The sequence below is a fragment of the Anomalospiza imberbis genome, chromosome 15 (assembly GCF_031753505.1).
Source record: "Anomalospiza imberbis isolate Cuckoo-Finch-1a 21T00152 chromosome 15, ASM3175350v1, whole genome shotgun sequence".
NCBI lineage: Eukaryota > Metazoa > Chordata > Aves > Passeriformes > Viduidae > Anomalospiza > Anomalospiza imberbis.
In genome coordinates, this window is record NC_089695.1 from 3,586,279 (window position 1) to 3,612,594 (window position 26,316).

General features: G+C 56.0%; 1 protein-coding gene and 1 long non-coding RNA gene across 3 annotated transcripts in view; both read right to left on the bottom strand.

Annotated features, from left to right (window-relative positions):
• Positions 1-403: 403 nt before the first annotated feature.
• Positions 404-9,785, bottom strand: LOC137482913 (uncharacterized). The gene is made up of 3 exons (XR_011004265.1): positions 9,107-9,785; positions 4,644-4,799; positions 404-1,515 (listed from the first exon to the last, which is right to left on the bottom strand). It is a non-coding gene; the product is annotated as an uncharacterized lncRNA (long non-coding RNA).
• Positions 9,786-20,900: 11,115 nt separating this feature from the next.
• CXXC5 (CXXC finger protein 5) overlaps positions 20,901-26,316 on the bottom strand; it is a 36,275-nt gene continuing 30,859 nt past the window's right edge. For both annotated transcript variants that reach the window (XM_068205574.1, XM_068205575.1), the window contains exon 3: positions 20,901-21,945. In XM_068205574.1, coding sequence (XP_068061675.1) covers positions 21,901-21,945 — 45 coding nt within the window. In that variant the 3' untranslated portion in view covers positions 20,901-21,900. The remainder of the gene's footprint in view (positions 21,946-26,316) is intronic.

The following is a 26,316-nucleotide window of genomic DNA, read 5'->3' on the forward strand; positions in this document are numbered from 1 at the left end:
TTCACGGAGGGAGCCCGGCAAACAGGAAGGAAAGGAGCTTTGTGCTTTGTATCGCCAGGGCCCAATTACAGCCTGGAAAGCGAGGAGCCCATCCGGGTATTGCCCTCTCTCCAGCCAGTCCAGGCTGCAATTACACTCCTCGCCAGGCTCAGCAGGGTCTGGGAAAAAAATAGATCTCAAGAGCTTCACAAATGATCACTAGCTCGCTCTTCGGGGCGCGGGGATTTTAGGGCACCATCTGCTCGCTGTGTTCTGCCAACACAGATCCTAAAAACTCCTGGGTTTCACCTGGTTCCTGGAAGAGAAGGAGAGCAAGGGAGAGCCCCAAGGCTGCCCGCTGTGCTGGGAGTGAGGGATGGGAGCTGGCACTGGGGTGGTGATGCTGCAGTGATGTGGCTGGTACTGCCAGGAGGGTTTAGGGTGGGATGTCAGAGGAGATCCCACAGAGCAAAGGAGGTGGGAGGAGTGGAGGGAAGCTGGGATGAGGTTTCCCACTCCCACTGGGACTGACCTTCCCACAGAGGGATGTGACTCCCAGCCGGGGGCACGCCCAGGCATCGCTCTGCTGCTGGTGCAAGCCGGGAGCTGGCAGGAGACCTGTGAGGGTGCCTGTGTTACCAGAGGGACAGCACCCAGCCTGGCACCCCTGGGCAGCTCACACCACAATTCAGGTCGCTTCTGAAGCCCACACAAGCCATTCAGGCCATCAAATGCCACCCCCAATCTGCTGGCAGGCTTGGCTGCTCTCAAGGTGGTGCCCACCACAGGGACAAGAGTGTGTGACAGCAGAGGGTGGTGGCATTGCTGCCTGAGGACCTGTGCTGAGAACCAGGGAATCTGTCACTGTGACTTGGAGGACTCCCTTTGAGCTCCAGGCCACGTGCCATTGACCACGGTAAAATCTGCTGGCAACAGCATTTTCCACTGTTCCAGGGCAGTTTCTGGGCAATGACTGGGAAAACTAAGCTGCAGAGAGAGAAGGAAGAGGCAAAAAGAGCTATATGGAAAAATAGATGGAAATATAGGAGAATCATGGTGTGATTCATGGGCTGTCCTGTGCAGGGCCAGGAGATGGACCCAATAGTCCTTATGGGCCCCTCCCAACTCAGGATATTCCATGATTCTCTGATCTTGTGCATTGTGCTAAGACCAGCAAGCTCTGGTTTTGAGCCAGACCAGCAAACACTGAAGTGGTGTAAGTGAGTGAGCCAGGTTTGACCTTCAGGCTGTGCCAGGACTACAGTAACGTGCAAGGGGAGGGTCTGTCCCACTAAACTGAACTCCCAGAGAACCACCACGCTGCTCTCAACACACAGGGATTGTGTTTTCTTTGAAGCTCTTTCAATCTCAAAGTCCTGCCTGGCAATTATACACATTTTCAGGTCTGAATTTGCTGGCCTGTCTCTAGACATATGCTGGATGATATGATATGGAGCAGTTGGGCATAGATTTCCACGCAGCAGCGCCGTCTGCTTCCGAGCGCTCCCGCTGGGCTCTCTCTGCTCCTTCAGCTCTCTGAAACCTACAGATTAATATTTGGATGTACAGGAGGCTGGTTCTGCATCTCAGCACGGGCCGGGAAGGAGTAAACCGCAATCCAGCATAGCAGGGAGGGCACCTGGGACAGGGTTAGGGACAGGGTGAGCAGTTCTGTCACCACAGCCAGGTGCAGGGCACCCAGCTCTCCCGTGCTTTTTCCCAGAATGTTGACCATAAACATCCCAACATCAGTGAGGAGGACCATGCTTGTTCCTGCAGTCAGGGAATGGGATGCAGCAAGCTCGGTGGGGTGCATTAAACCCAGCCTCATGCCTTGCTTTCCAGGGCTGTCCACACAATGAACCACCCAGGACACCAGCACATATTTCCTGCTGTCCTCCCCAGCCTTGCCTAGGATTTCTGGACATGAGAATCATTCAGAGAAATAGTGGGGCAGACCAGAAGCTGATTCTGGTTCCCATCATCATTAGGTTCCAGGGTTAAAATCAATCTATTACCACGGCAAAGATTGTCCAAGGACAGTAACTGCAGACAAGGCTGCACCCCCAGACACGGTGGGGTGATGCCTGCAGCTCCCAGCACGGTCTGGGTGTGAGGGCTGGCTCTGCCAGTCTCCTGCCTTTCCCTTGGCACAGGACCTGGCTCTCTGCAGGATCCCCTCCATCAGGACACATTGCAGCAAGGCTCAAGGACAGATTTCCCTCTTTGGAGTGCACACTGAGGGTCTGACCAGGGTGAGCACCCTCGGGCACACCCCAAAAGGCTGGGTGGGCAGAATCCTGCCAGTTTGACCTACAGTTCATCCTGGAAGTGGCTCCTGAGGTTCCCACTCAGCAGCCAGGCACTGAGTGTGGCTCTGGGTCATAAGCAGGGCCACAGCATGTCCTGGCTAGAGCCCTGGAGTTCCCACTGGCCAGCAGACCACCCTGTCCCATGCCATGACCAGCCCTGAGAGCTTCCTGGGCTCAGGGGGCAGTGACACCTGGCTGAGCGAGGAGGAAGAGCCATTCCAGAGCTACAGGCACAGAGATCCCATCCCACATGGAGCCTAGTCCCTGCAGCAGGGAGGTTCTGAGGGCCAGGTTGGCTGCCGGATTGGAGATGTCCCTTCCTGCACCTTGTTTCCTCTTTGGAGAGCTCTGATTGCCACAGGGATAAGAGGAAGGACACACAGTGCCATGGTGTGGCCTGGGGATGCTCCCATCAGCTGCCAGTGAGGCAGAGGTGGCCAAGCCTGACCCCCACCATGTTTCAGCACAAGTTTGGCAGCCAGTGAGGTGTCAGTCCCCAGTGACTCCATCCCAGCTCCCAGCCAGAGCCAGCTTTACCTCCCTGTGTAGGAGGGAGACCCCGGCTGAGCGTGGTGTCCAGCCTGAGGTCTCCTGCACTTTGCCAGCTGCCTTCCCTGCAATGTGTAGGGTGGGGGCTGAGGTTACCTGGCTCCTTGATGCATTCTGCTCCTCTGGTTTGGCCATGATGGAGCCACAAGGGCTGGTGATGGTTTGTGCATCCCTTCTGATGAGGGCTTGCAGCCCAGGAGACCCTGCAGTGCTCAGGCTGGAGGAAACCAGGGGGTGAGACCACAGCCTTGCCTGTGATCCTCACAGGACTGCCAGCACTGTTGTTTAAGGGCTGAAGGAGGTCCTGAACCACAGTGGGAAATGTCACAAGTCTCCACATCAGGACTTCTCCAAGTCCCATCTTCCAGGGAGCTCCAGCTGAGTGAATCCTGGACCAGGTCTCTGTACCACTGAAACTCCTTCCCAGCCCCAAACACCACGAGTGGCACCATTTCTGCTGCCTCACCCCACCAGCCTGTGCTCGAGGCCACAGGAGGATGGAGTCACCCCTGAGCCCACCGTGCTGCCACGCCCTGGCCCCCACCTCCCCTGCACACCACTGCCCCTAAAAAGCCAAAGCCACATGCCTTGCTCCCAGCTGCTGGAGAACAGCCAGGAACCACTTCCAGACTGCGTCACCATATTCATGGCCTCTCTTGGGCTATATTTAGTTCTGTGACTGCAGGTTTTTCTGGACGTCGAGTTGCTAAAGAACTGGCACTCCCCACTCAAAGCAGAGCGCATCCCCAAGGGGAGCTGAGCTGGGAGGGGGGAGCTGCACAAGATGAAGGATTCGAGCATCCCCCAGGTGAGGTTTGCCTTGCTGACAGGAACAACCAACACTCCACAATTTCAGCCCTCCCCGTCTCCTCTGCAGGGAAGTGTTGTGGAGCTGGGGAGCTTGTGCAGAGACAATTTCATTTTGCCATAGCCAGCAGATCTGGAGAGGATATGAACCTCAGAGCCAAAAGCTGCCTTGCAAAGAGGTCACAGAAAACACGGAGGGAGGAACTGTGGCTGTGCTGCACATCAGCCACTGTGGTCCACAGGATTTTTACGAGTCTGAGCTCAGGGGCACTGACTCAACTCCCTCTGGTCCCGGGGTGCTCCAGACTGGCCTGCAGCACAGCAGGGGATGGCAGGAGTGCATCTCTGGGCATCCTGCTGGCTCACTTTGGCTCAGGTACAGCTGGGCAGCTGCCAGACCTCGTGATTCTCCTCCTGCTTCACTCTGATACCTGGGATGATCCTGGGAAGGGACCCATGCCCAGGAGATGCCATGGATGGGGTGTGGGCTCTGTCAAACCCCATGTCCTGGTGCAGAACAGGAGGAGCTCTGAGCAACCTGGTCTAGTGGAAGGTGTCCCTGCCCACGGCAGGGGGTTGGAATGAGCAGAGCTTTAAGGTCCCTTCCAACCCCAACCATTCCAGGATTTTATTGTATGATTCTGTGAAGGCAGTGCATGGTGATCCATGGCCTTAGACATGGTTCAGCCACCTTCCTCCAGCCTCCAGGAACCCAAAAACTGCTTTGGAGTTAATTGTGCAAGCAGGTGGAGCAGTCCTGGAATGTTGACCTCAACATAAAGTGGCAGAATTTCCCAGGTCAGAGGCGACCTCAGGATGTCTCCAGTTCAACTTTCTGCTCCGAGCAAGGTCAGCTGCAAGATCTCATTTTCCAGTGGGGCTTGAAAACCCCAGAGGATGGAGACAATACAGCTTTCCTGGGCAAGCTGCTGATGACTGGCTGCCTTCATGGAAAAAGTGTGTCTTTAGCACCAGTCTGAGCTTCTCTTAACTCACCTCATACCTGTTGTCTCTCTTCCTCTCACCACAGACTGCTCTGAAGAGTCTGGCTGTCTTCTCGAACACCTCCTCACAGGTACTGCATGGCTGCTTTAGATCCCTCTAAATCCTTCCCGGCTCAAGGATAAATCTCCCACTGCTGTTCTCATCATCCTGGAAAGGGGAAAGAACTACCTTCAGAAAGAAAAGGAAAAAAAAAAACCAAAGAAAGAAAAGAAAAAATAAAAATAAAAAATACAAAAAATAAAGATAACTACCTCAAACTCTTGTGACCCACTTCACTCCAATCCCACTAAAAGTGACAGCAAATGAGGAGATCCCATCCCATCATACTCTGGGCTGCTCTAAGAATCAGGAACAATAAATCAACTGACTTCAGTCCAAGATGTTCCCATCTCTTTGCTGACACCAGATAACACAGGGCTGTGAATATTCCCAGCCTGGAACACCTCTGAAGAAAAAGAAGCTGCTGCCTGCAAGGCAGGGAAGCAGAGATACTTAAAAGGTAAAACAAGGGAAAAGGAGGCTCCAGAGGTCTCAGGTAAATCCATTAATCCCACAGTGCCTTCATTTTCCATGCTGCTCCTGAGGAACCCGTGCCTGAATGCACGAAGTATCTGCACAGAGAAGCAATTGCTGCCTGATCAGCCTCTTCCCCTGGCTGAAACTTCTGCCCTGTGCTGATCTCACAGACCCTCAGCACAAGCCAAACCCAAAAATCAGTGCTCCCATGGTGAGCTATATCTTTTTCCAGGTTGATGGCAAGATGAAGAGGGCTGGAGGCACAGGAGGTAGCTCCATCCATCAGGAGCACATCTGGGTATCACCACCATCAACCATCATCAACCATCTTCCCTCTGCCTCCAACAGTGTCCCTGCAATGTCTCCTCAACCAGCAGTGACCAAGGCCAGCCCTGGTCACAGAGAGAGCAGTTCCAGACGTGGCAGCTGTGGACAGGAGGCTGGAGGCTGGAAGGGAGCAGGGACATAGAAGGTGTGATGGAAACAGGTGGTTAAGAGCAGTGTGGAGGGCAGGTGGAGTGGGGAGGAACATAGCCAGAGGTGACCAGGCAAAAGTGACCATGAGCTTTGTGTCTGCTGGAGAAGACCAGCTCCCGTGACAGAAGGCCACTGGGAGCTGGCATAAAGGTGAGAGCAATCCAGGAAGCCCTTGGAAGCCACCAGGAGACTTAAAGAGGGTCAGGAGATTGTAGGTCTCATCTCGAGCTACTCATTAGCCACAAGGACTCTGGCCTTTCAACCAGGCTAATTACTGATTGCTCAAAGGATAACACTTCCCGCAGCTGCTAAACTTGCTGACACTGGGCCCTGGATGTCTTCTATTCTGGGAAGGGGGAGTGGAGTCTCCTAGTGTGAACTTGTGGAGCTGGGCAAAGCCACACTGGAGCAGAGATAAAGTCAAGGACAGCTGCAGCTGCTTGGCAATCGTTCAAAATGAGCCACGAGTCACTGACTTGGCTATTCTGGGACGAGCTGAAGAGCCAGAGCTGGGGAGAACGAATTCATGGCCTGCTCACACAGAAATGGACTGCTGCAAGCCTGGACCTGACCAGTGCCCAGGCACATTTGTCAGGGTCCTGATGGGAGGCTGCAAAGCTCTGTCCCTGTTCACCAGCGAGGAGCTGTGGCTGCAGATCTGCCTTGGGACTGATCTACCAGAGCTCACAGGTCTCCAGCAGGGGAGGACCACACACCTCCCTGAAAGTCACAGAGAGAAATCGCTGCTTTGAGGACTTTTCAACCCTTCAGGTTGCCTGAAATTGGGTCAAAGCCTTTGCCCAGGGCTGCCATGCCTGAGTACAACTGCTGCTGAAGCTGCTAGAGAACCTAGCAGAGACTTCCCAAGTCAGAATTTACTGGGGAATGGGGTGTATGAAGACTCTGATATTTCCTGAATCTGCAACCAGTGACCAGAGTAATCCTCTCAAATCTTTGCCTAAGGCAAAGAACCTGAACTGGAACCTGAATTGTTTATGTGCTGTATTTCCCAGCTTTTGGGTGGGAGCACTGGGTGGGAGGCTCTGACATGGCCCAGCAAGGTCTGTTCCCTGCCTCCAGTACTCCCAGCATTGCTGCGACTGACCTGACCCCTCCACACAGCCCAGTGCAGGTCACCTCCAGAGCTGCAAGACTCAGATAGACAATTAAGCTCGTTGGGAGCTCACCCAAAGGACACCAGGCCTTTTGAGGTCACTCACTGCATATGCTGGAAAGCAGATATGATCTCATTAGGCAAATATTTATGATCAATATTGTCCACACTCTGGCAATGACCAGCGTCACTTGGAGCTAGGAGCTCTCCAGGGATGGATGTGGGTTAACAGAAGAGCCTGGGCTGAGCGTGAACCTCTGCTCACCTGGCTTGAAAACACCTACATTTCCCCTAAACATTTTTTTTCACGATTCACCAGGAGATTAATTAGCTGCCTGGAAACCCCAGACATTAATTATTGATTATGCAAAAGATTTTGTTCATCACAGTTGCTGAGCTTGTCAGTGCTGCGGGACAGGATGGCTGAGGACATCAGGATGGAGGGGAAGTCTGGATGGGCCCTGGAGAGGGAGTGGATTTGCCACCAGTTTCTCATGGTGGGGCCTCTCCGCAAGGTAGAACAGCTCCAAAACAGGAGCCAAGCGTGGCAGCGAGAGCCCAGCTCAAACACAGCTGCCCTGAGGGGCAGGCAACTGAGGCACGGGCCAGCGTGACCCGTTCGGGAAACAGGCACGGCACCCCCTGCACCCTGGGGCGCCTGAGCTGAGCTTGGGGCTGCTCCCGGGGCGGAGGGGAGATATCCAGCATCGCCTCCCCCTCGCAGGGACACGGCGGCTCCAGCGGCACAGCCCGGTGCCAGCAGCCCCTCCTCGCCCCGGTTCCCGGGCAGAAGGAGCCGCAGCCGCGGCGCGACGAGGCGAGCGCGGGTGGCAGTGATAAACCTCCTGCAACGCCCGGCAATTAATCTTGCGGAGCGGTGAGTCAGAGTCACCCGGAGCTTCCTCCCCTCACCCAGAACCAGCCACCGCCGTCTCCAGAAGCTCTCGGCTCCAGGGACCTGCAGATGCCACCTGGTTGAGGAGAGGGATATTATTTTTTTTCTTTTTTTTTCTTTTTTTTTCGTGCTGTGCCATCACTGAGAGGTGCTGGATTCCCGTCCGGACCTCTCCGCTGCACTCAAGGGACACAAGACCCACCGACACCCTCATGTGCCCGCCCATCTCTGCAGAGGAGTGGGGTGCTTTACACCCAGCTTCTCTGGCCATCAGGAAGGCGACAGGGAGATGCCATCCTCATGATAAAGCCCATATAAAAAAAGTGTCAAAAGCCAGAGGGGAGGAGGAGGAGGCAGGAAGGACTTAAATAAAGCCCCTGGGAAGGAACGGGTATATTTAACTCCCACCAAGAAAATGCCCCCGCACATTTTTCCCCGGTCGCCACCCCCCAAAATCTGCGGTGCTCCCCAAACTTTCCCAAGCTTTCTCGGGGAAAAGCCTCTTCCCGCCTTGCCCTAGGCATGAATGCAGTTTGCAGTTTTAACAGCAGATGTCTCTCCTATTATGATTTATAAAAATGCTTAAAATAAATAATGCAAACATATTTACAGGAATGAATTCCTGCTCCTGAGCGCGTTTGTCACTCGGAGGCTCCCGAGCAGGAGCGCCTCGCCGCCTGAGTGCCTCCCGCACAGCCTCCCCGCTGCCCCCCCGCCGCCCCCTCCCGCCGGCGCTGCGGCGGCTGCCAGGAGCCCAGGGCAGGGTGGCCAAATCCCAATCCCACCCCCCCCCAGCCCCTCCCCAAACCGCGGGTCTGGGCCCACACCAGCGTTTCAGTACAAATGTTGTATAATCAACGTGTTAAATATTTAAAATGGTCGTGCAGGAGAGCTGCCCGGCGGTGCCTGATTTCACACATCCTGACAATTTCACGGACCTCTGGGCTTACGTTTCTTGGCAAATAATGAAAGGCGGTGGGAGCCCCCTTCCTCGAAGGGCACGTTGGGGAGGTTTGCCCTGGCCGCAACTCCTTCAAACGCGATGCGACTTGCGCAGCGCCTCTCCCACCTCCGCGCCCAGCCATGTCCAATGCTTTTAAGCGTGACCTTCGCGCGGGGCGGATGCAGCCGTCACGCCGCCGAGGTGACTCAAAGGCAGAGCGGGGGGCCGGGGAGGGGGGGACGGCCGGGGGCAGCTGCCGGCAGAGCCGGCTCTTCCAATGGAGCAACTTTTTTCCATGGCCGTTCCCGCAGCCGCGCTCTTTCCGGCGCGGCGCACACAAAGAGCCGCCGTACCTGCGGTGATGCGAGTGGCCCAATTACCGCTCCGCACCCAGCCTGGCCGTTTCCATAGCTTCACAGCACAGCGCTTCCCTCTCCCGAGGCCATCGGAGCAGGACCCGGCATCTTATCAGCGATCATCCTGCCACGCAGCGCTCCTCCGGGCCCTACCTGCCGACGGCCAGTCTCGCTGGCAACGCAGGATAATATCTTTTCCCACCAGAGCCATGCGATGATTTCTTCCCGCTGTAATTTTGTCTTGCTTCCAAAGCCTCTTGCATAACCGGTGCTGAGGAAGCAGAGCACAAAGCAGGGCAGCTACACAGCTCCCCCGGGCAGGGGATGGGGTGAGAGGCTGTCCCAAGCTGGAGGACACCCCGACAGGCTCTGGTGCTTCAGTCCTGCTGGAGGAAAGGTGAGAGGAGGCATCGAAAAGGACTAATGTGTCTCCCTTGCCAAACCCCACTGGCAAGCTGTGAGGCTGAGCCAGGAGGACAGGGAGGTGGAGGGCAGAATTTTCTCCCCAGTGAGCCAGATGCTGCCTGGGTGAGGGCTCTGTGGGAGCCCAGAACCACAGCCTCTCAAAACAGGCACAGAATTTGGGCTGGAAAGCCTGCTCCAGGAGGAGTGGGGGTGTTTGTGGCCTCCTGAAGGGTTGACTTGCTCCAGTTCCTTGCCTTCTTGCAGGTTGCTTCAGCAAGGAGCAGAAGCACAGGGCATGTAGAGGCATGAGGTGTCTCTGCTGCAGCCTTTGTCGTGGTGAAGAGACACATTCCAGGTAGCACAAGCAGGAAAATCGTGAACTGAATACCCTGACGTCCTCCAAGTGAGGGTCTTGCATCCTTCCCCACCTCAGCCAGAGCCACAGCCAGTGCTGCACATCCCATCCATGCCATCCTCCACTTCCCAGCTCCAGAGCTGGATCTGTGGGCACAGCCAGGAGAGAGAACTACCAGCCCCCGTCCCGGTCAGAGGGCTGTGGCCATGCCAGCCATCTCCCCCTGCACAGCCCAGCAGGACGGTAGCAGCACGCACAGTAAAGGCTGCTCAGCACTCTGCATCCTCTGGTTGTTGATGTAGGAAGGGCAGATCCCCACATGGATCCATCCACAACTTCCCAAGCTGGAATCGTTAACACTGCTAGCTCACCACCAAAATCTCTGATTTCAGAGGGGCTCTAATTATTTCTCTCTGGTGACCAGCAGTAGGACCTGGGGGAATGGCTAGAACTGTGTCAGGGGAGACCTAGGTTGGATATTTGGAAAAGGTTCTTGTCCCAAAGGGTGGTCAGGCACTGAACAGGTTTCTCAAGGAAGTGGTCACGGCCACAAGGCCGACAGAGCTCAAGATGAGCTTGGTTAGTGCTCTCAGACGAACGATGGGATTGTTGGGATATCCTGTGCAGGGCCAGGAGTTGGACACAGTGACTCTTATGGACTCCCTCCAGGTCAGGGTATTCCATGATTCTATGATTCTATGATTTGGGAATTTGGGCTCCATGTGAAAGGACAAGGAGCATCTGTTACCTTGGGAAGAGCAGTGTTTATTTTTGATTCCTCTGGTATTAGAGGAACTTTGTGACTTTCCTTGCCATCAAGTAAAGTCATTCATATCAGTAGTGGATAAAACCAAGAGCCTCCTGCTGTTCAAACCAACACTTTTTTGTTTCAGAAAGAACATCTAGAACAGTTCATTTTGGGTTGACCCAAAGTTATTTCTTTCCCTTGGGTTTTTGATTTAACAGCCCAAACAATACAACCCCACTCATGCTCCCAGCCCAAGGATACTTTTTGCCACACATCAAGTGCCTGCTTGAAATTTTCCATGCTTTGTGGCTGAGTCAGACTACGTTTTTCTCTCCAAAATTTAAGCAAAAACTCATTTCTGAGAAGAGAGCTTTGCCCACCAAGCAGGACCATGAAGCTTTCCCACAGCCTTGCCTGGAATCAGGAATGAGATGGCTGTGCTGGGCCTTGCTCCATTTCCCAAGGAGCTGCACATGCATTTGGGGGAATTACCAGCCTCTGGGAATGGTTGTTTGCAGAGTAGTTTGCAGCCTGGAAATGCCACAGAATTTGCTCAGCCTCTGCAAAACCAAGATATTCTAGGGAGCAGAGGGCAGCCACGAGGATGGACAGGGTGAAGCATCACTGTGCCCAGCAGCTGATGCCCAGGGAAAGGACACAGCCAGGATCCATAGGGATGAGATGCTCCCAGCCCTGGTGAAGTGACTCAAGGACTTTGCAAGATGGAGGTGGAATGCTTGCATTTTCTCTTCTTTCTGGCTTTTTTTTTTTTTTTTTTTTTCATTTTTCCCCTAATCTCTCTCTGCCATGTTTGAAAGCTGCACCTGCAGGACAGTTCAAACTCTGGTGTGAACTCACCTGCCTCACACCTCACCCATGCAGGTACAGCTTCCTGGATCCCACCTGGGGGCAAAGAGAGGTGATGATGCCATGGTTGCTGCAGACAGAATGGCTTCCTCCAGGACCTCACACCAGGCAGGGGACACCCAGTGAAAGCAAGCAATGTCACTGGGGCCAAAGAAATCCACAGGACCCTGAAGAAGGAACAGGACAAAGCTGACAAACTCAAGAGTGCTCATGCCCCACCATGTTCCCAAACTGAGCCATATTCCCAAACTGTCCCACATGCCTTGGGTGACGCCTGCCCAGGAACACCTGGGCACGGGGCACTGTGCCAGCCCTGTGCCTGCCTTTCAGGGGGCTGCAGAGGGAAAGCCCCAGGGCAGGTCCCCAGCTTCCTGCAGCTGCTGCTGGGCTGACAACCATCTGTGCTGGGCAGCAAAGGCACGTCCACCCCTGCCTGTGCCCTCAGCATTGCCTCACCCAGGTGGGAGAGGCCGTGACCTGATTGTGGGGAGGAACAAAAAGGCTCCCAGGCAGCAAAAGCAGCAGCCCAGGTTGTGCTGGGTGTCAGCTCAGCTCTGCTTGGCACAGACATGACTCAGGACAACCAGCACACTCCTCTGAGACAGCTGCAGCAGCAGAGACATGGCAAGTGAGGTCCATCTCCCTCCTTTCCCTGCTGTCCTGGAGCTCTGACACTGCCAAGAAAAGCAAAGATGCCCAAAAACTGTGACTAGAATATGAATGTGATGTTCAGGCTGTGGCAGTGGCTGTCACCCAGCTTGAACTCCCCAGCCTGAGAGATCCATCCTGAGCTGCAGGCAGCAGGGACGAGGCCAGCCTAGCTGAGAAACCTTTCCTCCAGCCCCAGCCCTCCTGTCCCAGCCTGCCCGCATCCCTTTGCTTGCCCATGGAGCTCTCCTGCCTGCCTGTGCCACAGCCCGCTGTCCTCAGCGTCCCCAGGGCACAGCAGAGGTTGTGGCAGTGTCTGAGCAGATGCTGAAGGAGAGGGAGTAACCCACATGTGGTCATGGCTGGGAAAGGTCCAGGCACCTGGGTTTGGTCATGATGGAGAGCAGAGCAAGCGATGTGAACGTGAGAAATCCACCAGCTCTGAGCACAGGGCGCTGAACCCCCAGGCAGTGAGCGGGTTGAGGGGGTGCCAGGGCTGGACACTCCTGCCTGAGGGCTGTGGTCAGTGGGCTCCACCAGCTCTTTGGCTCTGAAAAGGGCCAGAAACCTCAGGAAAGGCTTCTGCACACTATATCCAGTGGAGCAGGACCGCCTGGCCCTCCCTTTCCATGGGCATAACTCCTCCACACTCAGCCAGCTCCAGCCCCACAGAGCCCAGCTGAAGAGCTGCCTCTGGTTTTCCACCCTCAACACACCAGAGCAGAGGTTTGGGATGAGGCAGAAGGGCCACGTTGGACTGACAACATCCATGGAGCAAGACTGAGTTCCCCAGGGTGCAGCACCCACGTGTGAGCCATGCCTTGCTTGTAGGGACTGTACCTATTGCAGTCATGGCTTTGGGGGCATCTTGCCCCACTTTGGAGATGGCTGGGACTTGTCCATGGCTTGAAGGATGCTCCAAGGTTCTGTGGGCAGCAGAGGCTTTGCCTGCTCCTGGGCTAGGAGAAGGGCCTGAGCAGGGCTTTGCTCTCCAGCCTGGCCAAGCCAGCAGCTGTGAGGGAAGGAGGGAAGAGTAGAAAGAAAGGCTGCTGCAGATCTGCTCAACCAGGGCTGTGGCAGCACCAGGGTGTGTGTTAAGAACTGGCTTCCCCAAGTTTAGGAGGCTGAGAGATGCATGGAATAAATTACTTGTGACACTGACTCCTACACTTCCAGACTCACACAGGATTTAGCCACCAGACTCCCGGTGAAGTCAGCGCCAGTTATTAAGGTCAGGAGAAGTCGGGTGGCTAAATCCTATCTGGGGCTGAGGCACAGGTCTGTGCCAGTCTGGGGTGCCCCCTGGCACCACTCCCCAACACCCAGAGCAGCCTGGGAGTGCTCCCATCACAGCCTGGGTGTCAAATAAAGGAATTACCCATTATTGCATCCAGCTCCTGCATGGGGGTGAGGAGGAGAGGAGAGGAGAGGAGAGGAGAGGAGAGGAGAGGAGAGGAGAGGAGAGGAGAGGAGAGGAGAGGAGAGGAGAGGAGAGGAGAGGAGAGGAGAGGAGAGGAGAGGAGAGGAGAGGAGAGGAGAGGAGAGGAGAGGAGAGGAGAGGAGAGGAGAGGAGAGGAGAGGAGAGGAGAGGAGAGGAGAGGAGAGGAGAGGAGAGGAGAGGAGAGGAGAGGAGAGGAGAGGAGAGGAGAGGAGAGGAGAGGAGAGGAGAGGAGAGGAGAGGAGAGGAGAGGAGAGGAGAGATTTTGCTCTGATCCAGGAACAGCCTGGCTTGTTTTGCTGCTGGTTTCTGAGTGGTTTCACTTATCTCTTTCCTCCTCCACTACCTGGGGTTTCAAATGCTCTAGGGAGATGTCTCCATTAACCACAGTTTTCTTTGGCAGTTATATTTCATTATAGTCTCTCTTCCCACTAATCTTTCCCAGCTTTTGTTGTGTTGTTATTTTTATTACGATGATTTTCACAAACCCTTTGTTTCCAGCTATACTTAACCTGGCCGTGTCCCTTTAAATACCACAGCCTGGGCAGAATGGGGGATCAGTCCTTTGACAGGAGCTAAAGTCCTGTTTGATCTGGATTAGATGCTGATTTTGCTTACCAGACTAAAGACCGAGGGGGACCACGCAGTGCCTGTGTTTGCACAAACCTGCCTGGTCGCATTCCTCTTCCTGCCCGTGTCCAGCCGAGGGGTGAGCGCGGGGCTGAGCACACAGCTTGAAACCCAAGTGGATAAGCGGTCACTTTGTCTGGAGATGGAAGAAAATGGAGCTGTGGGGGCAGAGGTGGCAGCTCTGCACCGTGCTGGGGAGGTGCCCCGGGGTGCAGAGTGTCCCCAGGGTGGGAGCAGGCCAGCACTGTCACTGGGATGCCTGTGGGCATCCTGCAGCCCTTGGCACGGCTCACTCTGGAGGCTCAGCTCTGACTCGCCACCCGTCTTGCCATTTGGGGTTTAAATGTGGGTCCCTGATGGCCTATCTCGTGGGGGGACTGGTAGGATGTGGGAGCACTCAGACCCCCACCATTCCCCCCACCCAACAGATTGTGTTTTCTCCAAGGATTCCCATCTCTGTGTCCTTTTCCCACCCCCATTTCCTGCCTCTCCTGTCCTTTTCTCTCTTGCCTAAAGGAAGAGTGTTCTCTCTTTCCCTGTGCACTCCCCATCCCCTCATGTCTTGCCCTGACCTAGCCCCTTCCCCCAGATCGGCCCCAAGCTCCCAGGAGTGGCTCTGCCTCCTCAGCTGCCCTGCAACCTCAACCTGCCACACTCCTGCTCTTTCTGGAAGGTACCACAGCCAAACCCTGCTCCAGAAGAGGTGACAGGGCCACCAGCCAGCTCAGGCACTCCATGGGCTGGAGTTGGGGGGCAGGGAGTCCCCATCACACACACATACTTGCAGCAAAGCCAATTTATACCTCCCCCTGAGGCTGTCTCGATGGAGAAATGTCAGGACTGGCGGCAAGGCAGCGAACCGTGCTGCTGGTGGGAGCCCTCCCAGGCCAGCAGAGAGGCAGGAGCTGGGGCTCAGTGCAAGCCCAGGGCCTGCACCCCGTCCCTCACTGCAGGCAGTGGGGAGCACACAAGTGGGATCTGCCCCAGGCTGGTTTTGCCCCACCTGCCTCAGGTTAAAAGCACTGAAAAAAGCCCGGAGCGAGGAGAAGGGCGTCTCTTGCTCAGGGAGTCAGAGCCTTGCTGGGGGAGCATCTCCCAGCTGGCTGGTGCTCAGGTCACCTGGCAATAGGGCACCTGTGCCCACGATGGCAAGGTGGAAGGATGGCAGTGGTGGTGGTGCCACCAGCACATGAGCACCCAGAGGGTGATGGGGCACAGCTGGGGGGTGCTGAGCTGTGCCAAGCACTCCTGCTCACTGCCAGGGTCCAGCTCTGCCAGAGAGAGGTGCAGGACCTGCAAGATCTTCACAGGCATCAGTGTCCTGCCTGGTGCAATCCCAGAGCTGGGAAATGAACTCTGCTGGAGGTGAGCAGGTCACAGCCTTACTGCTGCTGGAGGTATCACTGCCCACAGCAGGTGGAGCTCCAGAAAGCACAGGGCTGGCACGTGAGGTAAAATACAGGAATTAATGACTGTAAAGGTCAAGCAGGATGCACTGATGGACGCCCTTGGCTCCTGGGGTGGGCTTGGCTGGCTTTGCTGGAGTCCCAGCCTGCCAGGATGGAAGGCAGATGGGCGCTGGCATCACCCCCTGCCCACTCCCAAGCCACCCAAGACAAGAGAGTGGCACCTCAGTGGCAAGGGCGGGTGAGGAAATGGAGAAACTCAGGGTCACGCAGGGCTCTGCCAGGGAAAGATGTTGCTGTGATCTGGCAAGTGCAGGGATGAGAGGGGAAGATTGTCCTGCTGTTTCCCTGTCCACAGGAATCCTCGTGGCAGGAGGTGGCCTCATGGAACACCCTGGCCACTGCTCCTCCTCAGCCAGAAGTAGGAGAACAGGCAAAGCCAGAAAGCAGGTGGGACCAGATGGACCATTTTAGTGATTTGGGAGGTCTCATCCATGCTTGCCCTGTTCCTGCACCCATCCTGGGTTTAGTAGAACCTGCCCTAATCACTTGTTGCCTCATGGGTTTGCCAACAAGACACAGACCAGCAGCTCCTCCATCCCTGACAGGCCTGCCCCAGGGCTCAGGGAGAGGGCCTGCAGGAGAAGCCAGCTGCAGGAGAAGCCAGCTGCAGGAGAAGCCAGCTGCAGGAGAAGCCAGCTGCAGGAGAAGCCAGCTGCAGGAGAAGCCAGCTGCAGGAGAAGCCAGCCCAAGGGCTCAGAGGCAAGGCAGGAGAGGGCAAGGCGTCCTTCCTTCCCCATGGGCGTCTCATCCTCCAGCCCTGGGTCAGAGGTACAGGGGGAGCTGCAGGACTGGCTGATGGGACAAGGACAGTGCAGCCTGGTCCTGTGTCCCCACTGCCCATGGTACCTCCACCAGCACTACATCCACTCCCAGCATTTTGGTGGGGAGAGACACAATTCCCCAGCCCGATGCTTCACCAGGGCTGTCAGCACCAATGGCTGGCCAAAAGCGCGGCAGGCTGCAGGCTGCAAACCCCCAGCTCAGGCTGGTGGCACCTGTCACCTCTGCTGAGCCCCTGCTCAGCCGCTGTCGTCCACCCATCATCACCCAAGGGCTGAAGGCTCGCGCCGCGCCAGCCGCTGCCTCCCCTGCCCGGTAACACCGCGTCTTGCACTGAGTAGCCTCCTTCTGCTGTCACAGGCCGACCTATTTCTCACAAATCCTGACTGCTCTGGCCTTAAAACATCTTGACGCGGTGTTGAAACCAGCCTTGGCACCGCAGCCAGTCCCCACTTAAGTGGGAATTGCCGTGGCTTGGCGTGGGCTTGGCAGTGAGCAGGGGCAGGGGAGCACTGACGTGCTCATCAGGAATAGTCAGGCATTGATCATGATCAAAAAGAGGAATACCACGGCTCAACCAGGCTAGAAGGTCTTTGCTGCCCGCAGCCCAGGGCTGCTGGGTGTTGTGGTTCTCTGCTGTGCTGTAGGAACTGGTGATGGAAGAGGTGTCCTCCTTCACACAAGCACAGCCAGCACACTTCACGCCCTCACCTACTCTGTGGGGTGTGGCAGAGGGGGGACCTGAGACCCCAAACCGAGACACGGTGGCAGCACCATGGAGCTGCAGGCAGGATGCCAGGCCTGGTGGTGCTCCGGTCCCCAGGGCAGGAGCACCTCAGGCAGTTTCTGTGCAGAAACCACCCTGTGATGGCTGCAGTGACATCTCCAGCCTCCTGCAGAGCCGCAGCAGGGCGGCCAGCCAGGGCCCTTGGCCAGCTGGAGCCGCAGCTTTGCCTTGCTGGGGACACAGCTCATCCCAGGGTAGGCTGGCGGGATGCAGGAATGGGTGTCAGCTTCCACCTACGGAGTCCTTTCCAAGGATGCTGCTGGGTAAACATCCTCCTGCCCCAGCTCAGGCATGGGGAGATCTCAGTGTGTGGTGATCGGTCAAGAATCCTGGAATTCCCAGAGGTGAAGTGATGTGAATATCAAGCCTTTATCATGGATAAAGGATCTCCCATGGCTCCTCTTCCCTGAGAAAAGCCCTGTTCAGTCTTGCTCTACTGCAGAGACAACACAGCATCCCACAGACCTTGTGGAACCCTCCTCCCCTGTCCCACACCCCAGCAGGCAATGTTTGTGGGGAAGAAGCCAACACAGAGCTCACTCCCTGTGGAGAATGTGCAAAAAGATGAGGCATCCTTAGCCCGAATTCGAAAACTCCACAACCTTTTGGAAGAACTTCAGCCAAGGCTGGATATGGGCCTGGAAAGCTGCCATGATGTGTGTGACAGGGAAGGTCACCTGGCCAGCTGCGGGGAACAGAGCCTGGGAGGCTTATTTCAATTAATGGTCCCAGCTGAGCTGTCCCAGCAGCCCCAGGCTCCAGCCTGAGCCAAGCCAGATGTGTGACAGTGAGCATCCCCCAAGCTGCCCATGCCTAGGGACCCCCAGGACACCTGCATTGGTCCCATCCAGCTGCTGTGGAGCTGCCAAAACCCCAACCAAGCTGGTGTCAGCTCAGCCCAGGACATGCTGGGAAGCACCCCGTGATGCCCCAGACACGCTGGAGATGCTGGCTGGCTCTAACACCTGGCACCAAGGCTGTCTTGCCCCACAGCCCCCTGACCTGTGATGTGTCCCCACCAAGGAAAGCTGAGCAGATCCCACCATCCCAACCTCCCACTAGAGTGGTGGGCGTGAACTGGCTCCCCTCCGAGCAAACAGGATTCGGTGCTCATGGAGGTTCCCACCCCACACCGAGGTCCTGCCGCCTCCCCTGCCGAGCCGCGTCCCCTCGGTGTCCCCGCAGTGGCAGCGGGCCGCTGGCCGGGAGGTCACGCCTGGCCGGCGGCGCTCGCAGCGAAGCCGCCATCCGGCTCAGCTGAAGCACATTTTGTCCGGCGCTTCCTGCATCCTGCCCCATCCCCATGCCGGGGGGGCAGGTCAGCCCGGGGTCAGCCTGCTAATTGCAGCCTGGGGGACGGCTGGACCAGGCGGCCACCAGCCCACCGCGCCGGGCTGAGACCAGCGCGGGGGACACGCAGTGGTGACACTCTGCAGCCGAGCCCGGCACCCCACAAAGTGCTGGGGTGCCCCTGTGACAGGACAGGACATGTCTCTGGCACCACTGTGAGGGTTCCATCTCCTGCTGCAGCTTACCCCAGAATCCATCCTCTCCAAGCCAGGCCACTCCACATGGAAAACACCGCTGGCATCGCTGCTGGATCAGTCCCGCACCGGGGTCTGGCCTCATCTGGCATCACTTGCTGGCACCTTCCCACGCCACCAAGGCCAAGCAGGGATGGGGACACGGCTGTGCCCTCTGTGACAGCACGCCCTAGGGCCACAGGCAGGTTTGGTTGCCCTTCTGCTAACTCCGTTTAATGAGGATGTTAATTAAGAGCGACTCGAGGCCAGCCCTTGTGGTAGCGCCCAAGGTTGTCCCTCAGCGCCATGCCGAGCTCGTTATCATCATCCCGTGTGCCCTGTGTCACCTGGCTGCCAGCGGGCACCCTGGGGACAGCAGCCCTGGGTGCCACTTCCCCAGCAGCAGCTGCGGGGAGGCCCAGCACAGGGGCTGTGCCTGAGGAGGGTGAGCATGGAGGAGGGGATGGGTTCACCCTCGGGGGATGCCTGAGGTCCTGCTCGTTAGGCAAGGCTCCAGGCCAGCACAGGGCCACCCTGCTACACACTCACCTGCGAGGCAGGGATGGAGCCCAGCATGGGGCTGAGCTAGAAGTGGGGTGGAGGGCACCCAGCACCCCATATCCCACCTCCCCACCAGCCCATCCCACTCGCAGGCAGGGTTTGAATCCCACATCTGATTCTCTTCTCCCTAACCTGTTTACCTACGTGGGGAAGCCCTTGCTCCCTTTGTCCCCTGCTAATGGCCGTGTCCTCCCTGGCAGCTCCATATCACTGCTCTTTCTCTCCTGCCCTGCCAGTGCCCATCTCCCCTGCTAATGCCCATGGCCCCTGCCAGTGCCCTGCCAGCACAGCACAGCAGGGTTTGCTGTGCCATGATAGCATTTCCACAAGCATTGCTCCTTGCCAACAGCAGCCCCAAGCACAGCCCTGTTGCGGGTGACACAGCCAGACCAGGGTGACATTCCCAGCAGTCCCCAGCCCCAGCTGTGGGTGGGATGAAGCAGCACCTTCCTTGCAGGGGATCAGGGCTGGGGAGGGGGCTGTGTGCTGCTCCCCAAGACACTCTCCCAGCATGGGGTAGGGGCTGGCTCCCTCCAGGTGCCAGGACTGTGCCTTCACACAGCCCCAACCCTTAGCCACAGCCTTAAAGAAGCCAGCCAGACTCCTTTTTCCCAGAACACCCCCACCACATTCCTGCTAACTGCTTTCGGCTGTGCGAGCTCCAAGCAGCCCCTTGCCAGTGCCACCCTGGTCGGAGCAGAGCCATGCACCACAGCCCTGCTGGGGCACGACCAGGGTCTGTCTGTCTGTCCCTGCAGGCCTTGAGCTGTGTTACTCACCACACTGGCCCAGCTCCAGCACTGTCACCGTGTGCTGCAGTCGTTCCCACACGCAGCCCTGGGTTCAGGCACTGCTGTGACCGGGGTGCCTGGGCCTGGGCTCCAAACCACCCGGAGCCACAGGAGCAGCTGGGGGGAATGCTGCTGGAGAGGGCATTTGGGGCAGCTTTCCCCAAGGACTTTCTGCTCCATCCCAGCAGGTCGCTGCCGGGCAGGGACCGAGCCCACGCACCGCCGTCACCCCCCTCCTCCGGGTGCACATCTGGCCAGCAGATGCTGGCCCAAACGCTGGCTGGAGCTGGGGACAAAGGCTCTCGCTACCTCCTCCCGGCAGGGCAGAGCCAGCACTGCCGGCTCCAGCCAGATCTTCCTCTTGCCAGGCTGGGATGGCCCTGGAGAACCTCCAGGGAGTGGTAGGAGGTTCCCAGCACACCTGCCTGGCATGATTCCCAATACAGCACCCAAGCACTGGCAGCAACACCATGGCTTGTCCATGGCTGAGCCCATCCAACATCCCCTGCACCCCAGGCAGCTCCTGCTGATTCAGTACCAACATGAGGCCAGGCTGGAAAGCCATCCCAGAGCCCACTCACCTTTGGGAGCTCATTTTAGACTTGTCCCAGTAACACGAGCCTCACGGTGGTTCTTCATGGCACATTATATTATTTCACCAAAACCAATGGTGTTGGCACTGCTGGGTAAAACTCCAGGCAGGTCAAGGAAATATCCCCTGGAGGTGCCAAGGCTGGCTTAGCCCAGGCACTGCCAGGATTAACTGTAGGGATTTAGCAGCCAGGGCAACTCCAGCTCAGCTCATCACACCGTTCCACCACGCTCCAGCATCGTCACTGGCGAGGTCCCCACAGCCAGCAGGACCATGGCACGTGGGCCACCACAGCTGCTGGGGGGCCTGGAGGGCTGGACAGAGGAATGGGAGAGAAATAACCAAGCTGGAAATCATGACACAAAACATGCATTCATTTTATTCACAAAAACAGCCTGGATCGCTAAAACATTACAAACAGCATTTCAATTTAATGATGGAGAGAGAGCTGGAGAGACGGGGGGTGAACAGAAGAGAAATATCACTTTGCGTAACTGCTTCAGCACAGGTCCTGCAATATTTATTTTGATTTTAACTTCTGTAAGTTTACAAAAATTACTTCTAGGAGTAAACCGTTGCAATTAGGAGGATTTTCTGTATGCAGCGTTCCTTGATCTATATTAATAAACTAACAACGACTCTTTTTTTTTGCCTTTTTTTTACTCTTTTTTTTCCTTTTTTTGAATTCCACCAGTTGTGTAGCAATTGTTTTCTTCCACCTTTTATACCGACCCTCTTGTGGGTTAAACTTCCAGAGGTGAATGGCGAGGAGAAGGGATACTACATCGCTTTAAACATATTCTCATTTATAAACATGAAGTTGAGGCATTCTAGAAACTATCCACTCTATTGTATGATGGGAAAGAATCAAATAAAAAGTATAAATGAGGGTGCAATTAAACAACTGTGCTAAATTACAGTAGTGCTTATTAGTAACTAGATTTTAAAAGGTTACTGTAAATTTACATTCCCTACACAAGTACTGCATCTTTCACACATAAACAACATCAACACCAAAACACAGAAAGAAACTGATTGTCCATACTCTGTCTATTAAGTCTTGGTACTTTACAGATCCATTGTTTTTTTTCTTTTAATTATTTTTTTGTTTTTTTATTTGAAAAGCAGTTAAATGTCTGACTAGGACTCGAAGATGTTAAAACGAACGCAAAAAAAAAAAAAAAGAAAAAAGAAAAAAATTATAAAAACAGGAATGAGATTTGCGAGAAAATATTTTTGGTTCTAAAGAGACACAGGTGCATCCATTCATTTCAGCCAAAAATCCCTTGCCTGAGACAACACAAGCAAGCAGTGACATTGCACTTGGATGACAGAGCTTTGGGATTCCCGTTCCTACTGGAACCATCTGAACGCGGCTCCTGTAGGAAGCATCACCTTCTGGAAAGGAAGAGAGACAGGGAGGGGGACAGAAGAAGAAGGGACAAGGCGTTAGGTCGGGTCCAGCACAGGTGTGCAGCACCAGGGCTGAGCACCCACCCCTCACCCCCACCCTGGCACCCCGGTTCCCAGCCTTGGGACGGATCCAGCCCAGGCTCAGCACCCTTTGATGTCGCTCTACATCCCAAGATTTCCAACCCACGATGCCAGCAGGAGGGAGACCGGGGTCCCCCTGCTGCCAGAGCCCTCCCTGGCCGTGCACCAGCACAGCAGCTCGGCCTCTGTTCCCACCTCCCTGTGTCCCCATGTCCCTGTGGGGCAGCTGGCACAGTGGCACAGCCCCCGGCTTCCCCTCTGGCCAGCGGTGAGCACAGTGGCCGGGCCGTGGGCAGTTGGCATGTCCTGGCACAACCTGGCACAGTCCCCTCGCTGCCAGCCCCCACAGTCCCTGCCATGGACGGACAGACAGACACCCAGAGGACAGAAGCCCAGGCACTAGATGGATGTAGGAGTGCATTTGGATGGAAACTGGGGTAGGGAGCAGGAGCTGAATGGGCCTGGGGACACCAGAGCAAGAGCTGCTCAGAACATGGGACATGCTCAACAACCTTGACCCAAAGGCAGCCCCAGGCACCACCAGGTACCTCAGCACCTCACAGGGAAGAGGGATGAGTCCCACCAGGCTCAACCCCACGGCTAACAAAGGGCCCAACAACAGACAAGATCTCTTAGAAGCCACCTCCAGGAAAGATGGTGTGGGGCCATGCCCCAGTAGCACTGCGGTCCTCTGGAAGGAGAACCAGGGACATTTTCCATCTGGATGAGGTGGAAAGCCTGCACAATGTTCATGAGAACATGGGTGGAGTATGCAAGGACCACAACGCCTCTCAGTGCCAACAGCCCCCAAGCAAGGCTGGGCTGTGCCAGCCAGACACACAATCACCACACAATCACCTGAGAGGACCCTTCAGGCCCCACATCTCCAAACAAGCAAGGGACACCAATGGGAAAGATGCCACAGGCTGCAGTGACAGGCAAGGGCAAACAGACTGGCTGCCATGAGGCAAGCAGGGGCACAATACTGAGCCCGTGGGCAGGGCTGGGACACTGCATGTAGCATCCTAAGAGTCAAACCAGGCACATTTTGGTCCCTAATTCCATGCAGGAGTCAGCCAGATCTCACTGGGTCCTTCTCTTGAATCAAGACACCAACCAAGCCTCAATGAAACAGCTGAGCAGCATCATCCCATCCCTGCAGGAGGGTGTCCCCTTCCACAGGCACAACCCAAACATGGTGCTTGGGCAAAGGCAGGGCCACGAAGGGCCAGAATGGGCAGGAGCTGGTGGTGCCTACCAGGCTGCTGACAGATCCCACCTGCTCCTGCTCCCAGCCCATGTTAGGGAGCAAATTGAGCTGGGGCAGTCACAAGCCACAGGCATTACCCCTACCCCAAGGTGTCTATGACACATAATCAGACATCTGGGAAGGCACAAGTGCCTGTGCCCAGCGATGCACAGGGCTGTGGCACTCCACACTGACCACAATGGATCCCACTCTAGGCACTGAATGCAGAACAGGCAGGGCAGAGCAGGATGGACTCTCCAGCAAGGGCCACCTACCAGACCCATCATCCCAGAGCAGAAGAAAGAGGGGAGAGGGGGCTCCTCATGGGTCTGGAAGGAGATGTCTCATATATACCTCTGCTCCTTTATTATTAAAGGAAGATGGACAACCAGCTCTAATGTGGATGCCCAGGAGAGATCCCCCTAATCCCCACAATCATAGACCTACAGAATGGTTTAGAGGAAACCTTAAAGATCCTCTCATTCCATCCCCTGCCATGGGCAGGGACACCTTCCACCAGACTAGGTTGCTCCAGCCCCATCCAACCTGGCCTTAGACACTTCCAGGGATGGGGCAGCCACAATTTCTCTGGGCAATCTGTGCCAGGGTTTCAACACCCTTATCATAAATATTTCTACCTTATGTCCAAACTAAATCTGTCCTCTTTCAGTTTAAAACGCTCACCCCTTGTCCTCCATGGCCAGAGTCTCTCCGTGAGGCTGACATGAGGGTGACAGTGACCCTCACTGGCTCTATCTGCAGCACCAAAGCTCTTCAGCACAGCTTCTCTGGATGGAGAACAGCTCTGATGAGTCAAATCCCTACTGTTCATGGCCTTCATGTGACCTACAGCTCTGCAGACAAGCCCAGGGTGACCTGTGCAGGGCTGGCCAGCAGCCCCCACAGCATCAGCCAGGGTTGCTGGGGCTGGCAGAGCCCAGAGGAGCCTGGTCAGTGCAGGGACGTGCTGCTGCCTGCTCCCAACAGCCGACCTCACCGGTCTCAGAGCCCCAGGCAGCCCCACCACGGCGGGACACCAGCAGTGACCGGTTCTTCGAGCTCTGTAGATGTGCAGATAAACCTTAACGGCAGCTGAGGGATTTAGCCCATTTTTTTACGCCACCATAAAGGTTTAATTCTATTTTTTTACTGCTTGATTTTAGATCAATGTTTAATCGTAACTGCGGCCCCTGTCTGGGCTCTCCTAGGACGTTCCTCTGGATGCATGGGGGTGGCAGGACAGAGTCACTGTCCTTCCTCTGGGGGGGCAAAGGCACTGCCCCCCACAGACAGGGACAATGCTTCACCAAGCCTTGTGAATGATTCAGCCCCATATGAAGGGCCACTGAATGGCCCCTTCTGTCCCCGTGTCCAGTACAGCGGTGGGATGGCACCCCACCAGGACCAGCAGTCCATGGAACTCTGCATCCTCGCCCCCTCCAGGCGGGTCTCCAGCGCAGCATAGGTGCTGGTGGTTGCCCCACAGTTGGCCCAATGTATAAGCAAGTCTGGTTGACAGGTTACATTCAACAACCCAGCTTTGACTCAGGTGACCTGGGACATCGGCCAGGGTCATGGTGTCCCTGTCCCAGCCACAATCTTGTACAATCCTTCCAACACATGGTGCAAGTGGATGTTCTGAGAGGGGATGGTCTGTCATGAAAAGGGGATGGTGATGCCCTGGAGTGACCCACACGTGTCCAGGCGTCCATCCCACCTGCACAGTGGCATCTCTCTTGAGCCTCAACACACCTGGTCATGCCCAGGGGGATGGGGCTCATCTCTAGTGGGGCCCAGCTCTATCAGATGCAGAATCCTATTTCAGTGGCCTCCATTTCCCAGCCAGTCATGAGATGGAGAAACCCATCACAGGGGTGACTGTTCCATGGGTTCCTGGTGCTATTTATCAGCCCCAGACCCAGCAGTGGGAGAAGGGAGCGACTCCTCCGGCTGCTGAGAGCTCTGAGTCTATTGACCCGCTTTAGGACTCTTTGGAAGAAATGAACTTTTTTTTTCCCTTTCTCCCTTTTTCCAGATCACTGACTCAGCAAATTAGAACAAGAATATAATTTAGCAATACAGCGGTTTTTGAAAGACACAGTCCCCCTCTCCTCATCCCCACCGCCCAAATAGATTTTTTTTCCCCTTCAGTATTCATTCAGAGCTGATGCTAATTGAAAAACGTAGAATGTGGCTAGGGGAGCAGCAGGCCTTGGTTGCATTGGGACCAGCAGAGGATAGGCAAAGCCCTTGTGCCAGGATGCACCACCCAGCTGATGCCCAGGTGACTTTTTAGCCTATCTGTCTCTCCATGGGGATGTGCTCACCAGGAGGAAGCACACCAGCATGGCTGACAGTGGGGTCAGCTCACGGAAAAATCAAACCTGGCTTCAACACAACACCTGGATGTGCAGGAAGAGGGAGGCTCTGCCAGAGCAGCGTGTGCATGGGGTACTCCTGCCCTGCTGGCACCCAGCCCCCAGCCACACCACACCACCAGCAGCTGCCCACGGCCCCTAATGAGTTTCAGGCCCCCAAAACCCACATCACCAGACTTTCCCTGTAGTCCCCACATGAATGTCACTCCTCCCCAGTGGATTAGGCAAGGTGGCACCCCAACCCAATGGCTCTCCTCCAAAGCCAAGGACATCCACAAGCAGGCCATGGTGGGCAGTGACAGCCCGATGCCCTGGCTCACACCAGGGCACCTGGGCATCCCCAGCAGGAGCAGGGATGTTCCTGGCTCTGCTGGGTGCTAAACCAGAAGCACTGCCAGTGGGGACTGCAGCACTGCTGCCACAGAAAATCCAGCTGCTGCCTTATGGACTCAACCTGACCACCCCAGAGGGATGCTGGTCCAGGGAGACCTGGCACAGCCACTCCACTGGGGATGCTGCCCAGTGCACACTGCAGGAGTTTGCTCCCAAAACCAGGGAACGCTGTGCTCCTGCTCAGAGCAGAGTGAGCTGAGGGGTTGGGCTTTGGCTGCACTGTGGCCACAGGTTTCATCATCACCAATTACCCCA